This window comes from Ammodytes marinus (assembly GCF_949987685.1).
Source record: "Ammodytes marinus genome assembly, chromosome: 22".
Classification (NCBI taxonomy): Eukaryota; Metazoa; Chordata; class Actinopteri; order Uranoscopiformes; family Ammodytidae; genus Ammodytes; species Ammodytes marinus.
The window spans coordinates 1,382,846-1,392,792 of NC_137226.1; the positions used below are offsets into that span (position 1 = coordinate 1,382,846).

Sequence of the window (9,947 nt, forward strand, 5' to 3'; positions counted from 1 at the left end):
GTTATAAAATATGAAACTTGGCAAAATATTTCGGACATAATCCAAAATGGCCGACGTCCTGTTGGGCCTGGCCAAAAACTCCAAATTACTTTTTGGTGCACCCTAGGCCGATACATATTCCTAGAAAAGTTTCACGCCTCTAGCTCATTCCTGCTTCGTGCTTTTCCTGAAAACGTTTCACAAACCAGATCGCAATTTTCGCCGGCCTTGATGTGCACGTCAAGTTTCACTACTTTTCCCGCACGCTTAGGGTTCAAAAGTGTTTTCAAGGAGTAAAAAAAAGAAAATGATTAGTGGGTAAAATAGGGCCTTCGCTCTTTCGTGCTTGGGCCCTAAGTAGAGATGTTATTAGACATTATTCGTGACAACCCTGCAACCCAGTAGACGACCGCCCTACACACTTCACTTTTGGGTGTAAAATGTTGGAACATCTAATTACAACCTCTTGAATTCTTCCCTTCTCCTCTGCCTTAACATTCTGAAGAAACTCAAAGGAATACTTCACCCATACGGAACCGGCGTTCTATCTTTATAAAATCGCTATTATAATGTAATGAATGAGGTTTTTCTTCCCTCAGTCTTCCCTTGGCCCAGCTGTCCTGTTAATCCTAACCCTACATTTTAACTAGTGTGATGTCACATTAGTAAAATGTAGGGTTATAGACAGTGAGACCATAAAACACTCTTTCTGCCTTTTCTCAGGCTATAGGATGAAGCAATTTCTAAAAATGTTCCACATTTATACTACATAGGATCTCAGAGTTCAGTACACCTTCATATTTCCACCGGTGAAGTAGGTCTTTAATGAGTTCAAGTCTTGTTGCATCACACAGTACCCTCTACAGTAAAAAAAAAATATATATTTTATACATTGTCCCTGTTAAAGCTACATCTTCCATGCACTAAACACCACCACCAGAGATATCTTAAAGGGCAACACACGTCGGTGACTTATGACTCAGAAAAACCCACAGTCATTCTTATCTGTGTTAGTCTGTACACTGGCAGCGTCTCTATGCTCCACTGTCCTATTTTTACATAGCGTCAATCGTTCTTAAAGTCTTATGAAACTGGCATCTTAACCCTGCAGTGTGTGGGCTGCAAAACAACGGTCCAAGTTCGTTAGCAACATGAGATGCAAAAAAAAACTAAACAAGAATGAATGGATGGATGGATGGATGGATGGATGGATGGATGGATGGATGGATGGATGGATGGATGGATGGATGGATGGATGGAGCAGTTGTGGTTAGAAACGAAAACACATATCCTCAGGTACTTTGATTGCGTTAACTTTTGAGATACTAGTACTTCACTTGAGAATTTGTTACTTTAACAACTTAAAATTTTTGCATTAAAAAAAACACATGAAAAACGTGTAAAACCGGATGTTTTAGTTGATTTAGAAGTGCTTATATCACATGTTTGCAGTTAATTGATTTCTGCGTTTGCGTCTTTCTACTTTCAACCTCCACAACTTTTTTCAAGAATCTTCAGTCACAACATACGTGGAGAGTTTATGAAATCAGATTTGTGTTCAAAATGAAACTCCCCAAAAACTGTTTGTCAAAGTGCAGCTGAATGGATAAGTGGAGGAATCCATACATTACGTGTCATTTAGCAGACGCTTTCATCCAAAGCTACTTTCAATTGGTACACATTCATACACCGATAGCAGCAGCAGCTACCACGCAGGGTGCAAGCTAACTATCAGGAGACATTTAGGGTTCAGTGTGTCTTTGCCCAGGGACACTTGGACATGTGGCGGGGAGACGGGGGATCGCACCACCGACCCTATAGTTGCGGGCCCACCACCCAACACACTTCGTCACAGCCCCCTTTAAACAGAACCGTCAACTATTGTGATAATGGTTGAAGGGACTCTTCCAGTAAAAACATTTGATGGTTACAGCTCCTTACGTGAAGGATTGCTGATTTTCCTTTTTTTTGATAACCTTTATTTATAGACGTGTCCACATTACCATTCACACACACATAGCAGGCTAACTATCGACATTCACACGAGGCAAAGTGGGTGAAGTGTCTTGCCCAAGGACACAACAACCATAACACAAGTGGCAGGGCGGGGATCGAACCGCCAACCCTTCAATCATTGGCCTACCCGTTCTACCACCTGAGACACAGTCCCCTCTTTGACTGATTCGTGGAAGTTGAATGCGTTTGTAATAATGTTGATCTTTGGACAAATGCTAATATCATGGAAAACTTTCTCTCAAACTGCTGCCTCTAACTCGCTGACCGTTTGTTCGATCATCAGAATAACCACACTGTGAGAAACAAGAGATTATGATGCAGACGTGATGTGAACATGTAGTTTTTAGTGTTAAAACTGTGAGAAATAGAGCAGTTTAAAAAAGTGGTACCGACTGTGTGTCTCCATAAATGCTTAGACTCTGTAATATGGGAGTCTATGGGGCAGTTGCTTAGGAACTTGGAAGCTCACAGATCCAAATGTGTTGGTCAGTTTGTTTTAATAGTCACATGTGTGCGACCGGGACAATATTTCCTACGTTTTGATGTAGGAATTATATATGTAAAGTGAAAAATGTGCGAGTGACAGCGAAATAAAAACTTTTTTTCTCCTCTGTTTTTTCAGCTGCCCTCCACTCTAGCGCTGATCTCACCCACTCTCGCTCTGAACATTCCAATTTAGAATCTCCTTTGATCTCTATAGAGACGTTCAACATTCCATTTCAATGTCCCATTCATTTAGCCAGAGATAATTATTCAATTTTTTTTGCCTTTTTCTAAAAAACCGTGTGGCGAAAGTGTTAAAAAAAAGCCACAGCACAGCACTGCCGGACGAGACGCACATTTTGAGATATTCTTTGTGTGTGTGCGATGAACGGTGTGGAACTAGTATTGTGGCAAAGTTTTGTAAGGTAACACTGAAAATAAATACACAGTAAAAATGTTGAAGAGAAGAGTCTGAACGTTCATATTTTCAACCAAACTTTATTAATTTTTTTAAATAAATCTCACAACACAAAATGTCTTGAGTGAAACATTTCACATTTAAATACTGTACGTACTTTTTTCTTTCTTTTTTTTAAATAATCCGCCATAACCATGGCAACATGATAAACACCTCAACAGGTATTATGACATTCCGATCAATAAATAGATCAATAGTTCAACAGTCAATATAAATATTGTAGGTTTTAAATATATAAAAAAAAATTATTTAAATACGTTCTCGATTCTTTAAATAGACGAATAAATAAAAAAGTATAAAAAGTTGTTGGTATAAAAAGTGATAAATATGATAAATAGCAAAAGTTAAAGGTGCTCCGAGGAACTTTCAGTTTGTGTTCATTCTAGCGCCGCCCTTTGGACAAAAGCGGTAGTGTTTTTTTACTACACCAGCTGTTGTTCCTGGGTGAGCGTATACCCATGACAAAGGCATTAAGAAAAACTATATGAAAAATAGCATTCTTTTGCACTGATGGTCTCGTTTGCTGTTACATGTAATTCATGATCTTCAGAGGGAAAATTAGACTAATTCAGAAATATTCTAAAGTTCCTCGTAGCACCTTTAAAGAGCTGAGTATCTATTGGGCTGCAGCGCTGGCGTTTCTGGAATAGATACAGTAGTCCTGCAGGTAGCTGAAGAGGATGTCGATTTCTCCCACTGCTTTGTTGATGCCGCTCTCTTTGTCCATCTGAAGCACACACACACACACACACACACACACACACACACACACACACACACACACACACATACACGTTAGAAAACAATATACACACACCAACTGAATTATCCTACGTGAAATAACATCTGATTTTATACTTAATTTTTTATTCCAAATCAACTGTCCTGCTGCAACAAACTCACTAAAGCACCAATATCGTTTTAAAGGCACTCTCTGTTATTTTATTTTAAAGCTTTTATTTTGAAGGGCAGCCTTCAGAATAAAACAATATGCAGTAAAGACCTGAGCGAGCGTTCGTTACCTTGTTGAGCTTCTTGCGGAAATCCACGGCGTGGGCATGGTCATGGTAGCGAGTCACGTTCTGCACAGACACAAAGAAGGAAATATGTGTTAGATATGTGTTTAGAAAAAATATATTTTTAAATGCCAACGATGACTTGTGTTTTAGCTTGCACTCTGCGTGGTAAGCTGCTGCTATCGGTGCATGAGACGTTCTTTTTAGATTTTTTTCCCAGGCTGTTTTTCGAGAATTTGTAAAAATATTTATCTTATTTTTACTTTTTTTAAATACATAAACAAAACAATATCCTTCTCTCCGTGTAAAAACACGTAAACATCCATGTGTCTGCAGGTCAAAATGATCATAAGGCCTTTGGACAGAAACACAATAGAAGTGCAGTCCACTAACCATTTAGGTAACTTATCCATTTGTGTAAAAAAAACAAAAAAGTAAAGTTAGAAATAAGTTTGAAATAAATAAACAAAAAAAAAGACCACAAACGTTTTCAGACTCTCAGAAGTTTTATCTGCTCTTTTTTTTAATAGATTTTGTTAAAAAATTAAATTAAAAATGTATCTAATTATTATTATTTTTTATTATAAAATATATTTTAATACATTTTTAATAAACAATAAAAAAAACAATACTCTTATATATCTCTATAGAAACACTCACGCATCCATGTGCCTGCAGGTCCTCACTGACGCGGGTCAGGTCTGTCTTCAGGCGATGCATGTGCGGCTGCCTGTCGCTGCTGTGAGGCAGGATGTTGTTCAGGTAGTAGTCCAGGATGTTGGCATGGAGACAGCAGATCTGGAAATGGACGAATGGAAGAGGACGTTAGTGATACAATATACTGTATGTGTCTGTGTGTGTGTGTCTGTGTCTGTCTGTGTCTGTCTGTCTGATTGTCTGTCTGTCTGTCTGTCTGTCTGTCTGTCTGTCTGTCTGTCTGTCTGTCTGTGTGTCTGATTGTCTGTCTGTCTGATTGTCTGTCTGTCTGTCCGTCTGTCTGTCTGTGTGTCTGATTGTCTGTCTGTCTGTCTGTCTATCTGTCTGTATGTCTGCCTGCCTATCTGTCTGTTTATGAAGTCAACTCAAATATTTTTAATTTAGTATGATTCAAAAAAATTTGATTAAATTCTCCAATAGGATCATGTTAGCGCAACTGCACAAACAAACTATTTTGTGTGTGTGTGTGTGCGTGTGTGTGTGTGTGTGTGTGTGTGTGTGTGTGTGTGTGTGTGTGTGTGTGTGTGTGTGTGTGTGTTGTTTGACATGATTCTGACCTGAGTGTTGGGCATCAGTCTTGTGTTGGTGTCATCAACTGCCAGCAAACTCTGGGCCTGAAGCGAAAGAAAAACCAGTTAATCATCAAAAATTATAATTCATTTACACAATTAATATTGTTTTAAAGCTTTTTGCATCATGCCAAGGATCTCAATCACCGAATACATCATTTATTTATGTTTTAGTCGCCGACAACGTGGTCAAAGTTGACAATTTCAGGTCAAAAATACTTAAATTAGCCTAAAATATATATTTTTTTTTAAACTTTTTGTAAATTAAAGCATCTAATAAATATCTCTATACAGTTAGATAGATAGATAGATGGATAGATAGATAGATAGATAGATAGATAGATAGATAGATAGATAGATAGATAGATAGATAGATAGATAGATAGATAGATAGATAGATAGATAGATAGATAGATAGATAGATAGATAGATAGATAGATAGATAAATTCAGTGAAATTCTAATGCAAACTCTAGGAGCTGTACACATATAAATACTGTACATATTAAATCATTTGATATCATTTTAGCATGAAGGCGTATGTATGATGACCAAGACTTGCAAGTAAAAGTTATACAATCTATATATTTATTTTCTTTACTTTTGGACATCATGTTGTAAATATTTCAGTTTTTTTTAAGATATTAACATTTAAAAAAATAATCCCTATTCCTCTACACTGGTCTTTGTGCATTCTGTTTTGTTTATTGTCAATAAAAAATTACATTATTTGACCAGACAGAAAGAAATCTACATTTTGAACTTAAACAACTTACGTTATGTTTGGATACTTTGTCTAAATGGTAAATGGTAAATGGACTTGACTTATATAGCGCTTTCTAGCCGATTTTCTCAGCCCCAAAGCGCTTTACATATCTTACTACATTCACCCATTCATACACACACTCATACACCGATGGTAATTCTTATTGTAAATAAAAAACAAAACAATCTATATCTTTAGAAAGTTATAAAATCTATACTGTATATATTGTTGTCATTATGTTCTAAATGTTAATTTTTTTGCATTTTTATTCAAATATTTAAATGTTTCTTTTTTAAACCCTCCAACTGGCCTTTTTAATTGTACTGTTTGTTTGTTTATTGTAAAAAGAATAAATAATAATAATAAAATGATATCTATATTTATAAATCGAACCACTCACGTGTTTTGAGACCTCGTGCACTGCTTGGTAAGTGTCGGGGTTGTGCAGCGGAGGGCTGAGCGCTACGTCCACTGGGTGAGCCGTCACCTGATCGGCCCAGCCAATCACAAGCAGCGGAATCATGACAAACACGGCCGCCATGGCAACCGGGCGAAGGCAAGACGCGAATGTTGAGAGCTTCATGATTTCAAATAGATTCAGTTTTTTTCTTAATCCTTTAGTGGAAGATTTGTAGAGTTTTCACCTGTAAAATAACACAAACAAACACATATTTAGATCAATCAATCAATCAATCAATCAATCAATCAATCAATAACCTTAATTTTCACTCAAAAGACACTGAGGTTTCCCTAATTTATATTGATGTCGAGCATACACAAGGATAACATACAGCTCTGGAAAAAATGAAGAGACCACTCCAAATGTTCAGTGTCTCTCGTTTTACTCTTTAGAGGCATATGTTTGAGTAGAATGAACATTTTGGTTTTTATAATATAAACTACTGACAACATTTCTACCAAATTCACAATAAAAATGTTGTCGTTAAAGAGCATTTTTAATAAGTAATGTAGAGATGAAGATTGAAGAAAAATCCAGACTGGTCTCTTAATTTTTTCCGTGGCTGCATGTATAATGAGCAGAGAAAACTAAAATAATATAGGATAAAAAATTAATATAGCCTATATTAATAAAAAATATAAAAATATATATAAAATAAAAAAAAGAAAGAATAAAATAAGATGCAATACTAAATTAACAATGAATTATATATGATAAATTAAATTGATAGTTTTTTTAGGGTAATCTTTAATAATGAATAATATTAAACAACATAGCATTAATAATAGTAAATAAACAAACCAATGAGTATATCGCATTTGTTTGTTTGTGATCTTACCTGATAGTGGAAAGCTGTTGTGAATTCTTCTCTCTGCAACGCGACTATTTATACAGAGTGATCCTCCGCCCCCTCTCCACGAATATAGGACAGGTAACCAAACGAAAAACCCCATAGCACACACACACACACACACACACACACACACACACACACACACACACACACACACAGGTCAGTGCTGAGTTGGTGTAATCTGTGTTTACTGTCACTTACACAAAGAGGAAATTAACCGTCAGAAAAAGGTGTGACGAATCAGTTTGCTTTTCCTCTTTTATTGAAGTAAGCGTGTGTGTGTGTGTGTGTGTGTGTGTGTGTGTGTGTGTGTGTTTGTGTGTGTGTGTGTGTGTGTGTGCGTGTGTGTGTGTGCGTGCGTGCGTGCGTGTGTGTGTGTAATCAGATAAGATTTTATCTAATCTGATAAAGATCCATTGTGGTTTTGAGATAACATGAAATATTGAGTGTGTTTGTTTGTGTGTGTGTGTGTGTGTGTGTGTGTGTGTGTGTGTGTGTGTGTGTGTGTGTGTGTGTGTGTGTGTGTGTGTGTGTGTGTGTGTGTGTGTGTGTGTGTGTGTGTGTGTGTTTGAGCACTCCCTGGATTAAAAGATTGGAAATCCACATTGTTACATACACTTCCCGCTTATGAATAAAAAAAAATATAAAAACTTGTCCAACCTGTTAATGTTTAATCTAGGAGGAAAGCCCTCGAGAAATACTATCAATTACATGGAACTTCCACGGCACTGACAATGACACAATATTGACATACAGCGTGCAGTGAAGAAGCCAATATTAAAGTAGCTATGAGGAAGTTTTAAATATTTCTGTAACAGTCTAATTTTTACTCTGATGATCATGAATTACATGTAACAGCAAACGGGACCATCAGTGCAAAGAAAGCTATTTTTATATTAGTTTTTCTTAATGCCTTTGTCATGGGTATATACGCTCACCCAGGAACAACAGCTGGCGTGGTAAAAACACTACCTGCTTTAGTCCAAAGGGGGGCGCTAGAATTAACACAAACTGAAAGTTCCTCAGAGCACCTTTAAGTACATAAATTTGTGTGTAAATTTGTATTTACAGCTGAAACTTTTACATTTTTGTGGCTAACCAAAACTGAGTGATAGTTATTATTGCATTGATAGATAGATAGATAGATAGATAGATAGATAGATAGATAGATAGATAGATAGATAGATAGATAGATAGATAGATAGATAGATAGATAGATAGATAGATAGATAGATAGATAGATAGATAGATTTAACAACTTAAACATTTCTTGTGGCCACTTTTAGCCTGTAGTTCCTCTAATGGCCTCTGGAGGGTGCTGCATTAGACTGGTCTGATTATATTCAAATTAATATGAATAAAAGAACAGAAATTAATGTGAGACATTTCAGGTGAAGAGGGTAAAAATGTTTTACTTATAGATATCAACATGAAACGTTGCCAGTTGATTCCTGACATTAAAACAATTATCTTTTTAATACATATGCAGATGTGGGAATATCTTTTTTTTTTTTGAGTCTTTTATTGAACATGGTTTAAAAAAATAATACAAACAAAAATAAAACGATTGAGCAGTAAAAAAGGAAAGAAATAAATTAAAAACAAACAAATGGGATCGTCAGGATCCTACGCAACAAATACATAACTCAAATAACATAGTTCATGTTCAAAAGGGATAGGAAGAAGTTAAGAAAAACTTTTCTGGTCCTACCCCCTCTTATTTTTTATAATTGTTTACAAAAAAAATAAATGTTCAGTTTGAATCAGTCAGTGTCTATGATGTTGGTGTTTTAGCTCGTGGGTTAAACAAATCAACTTCAAATTTTCGACAAGACTATTTCAAAATAAAATAATGGAACAGATGAACGAAAACCATCAAATTGAAAACAGCAAAACAGAAATTCACTGCTCCAGGTCATGACAATTCAATGTTTTGTTTCTGAAGAGTTTTTTTAGTTTTGATATTGTTGTACATTTCTTCAGTTCATCATCGCAGTTGTTCCAGAGACTTACAGCCTTTGTCGTAACACAGTGTAGGTTTTTTTTTTTTTTCTAACAAATGATGGTTTGTACATTTGCATCTTTTTATAAATATAACATCAAAAATCTTTATTTTATTTTTTACATCATATTAGAAACCAAAGAGTTTACAGAACAGATTTGGGATACAGCTTTCTTTTATTTTGTTAACCGAAATGTACTATATACTGGTCTTAAAAATGCTTTTTTCTGTATTTTTCATATACAAAATGTCTCATAAATCAGACAATTAACAACATATGAACGAATCCTTCTGTAATAACCTTCAGAATAGTGTTAAGAAACTTCCAATACTTGTGTCTAGACGTTATAAGAACCGGTGGAAATCTAGTTAATGTCTGACAGAAATAAATGAATGTAATTTTGTAACAGCACATTTTCTTAGGACATAATAGTGTGTGTGTGTGTGTGTGTGTGTGTGTGTGTGTGTGTGTGTGTGTGTGTGTGTGTGTGTGTGTGTGTGTGTGTGTGTGTGCGTGTGTGTGCGTGTGTGTGTGTGCAGCAGCAGTCCTTGACAATGAAATCCTTAAGTCCCAGGCGCCTCTCCACAAAGCAATATAGAAGAAAATAA

General features: G+C 35.9%; 1 protein-coding gene across 1 annotated transcript; it reads right to left on the bottom strand.

Moving 5' to 3' along the window:
• Window positions 1-3,572: 3,572 nt before the first annotated feature.
• Window positions 3,573-6,564, bottom strand: il22 (interleukin 22; the record flags this gene model as incomplete). The annotated part of the gene is made up of 5 exons (XM_080051468.1): window positions 3,573-3,683; window positions 3,979-4,038; window positions 4,633-4,770; window positions 5,247-5,303; window positions 6,424-6,564. 5 exons carry the CDS (start codon window positions 6,562-6,564, stop codon window positions 3,573-3,575), a joined length of 507 nt encoding a protein of 168 aa, XP_079907594.1.
• Window positions 6,565-9,947: the final 3,383 nt, after the last annotated feature.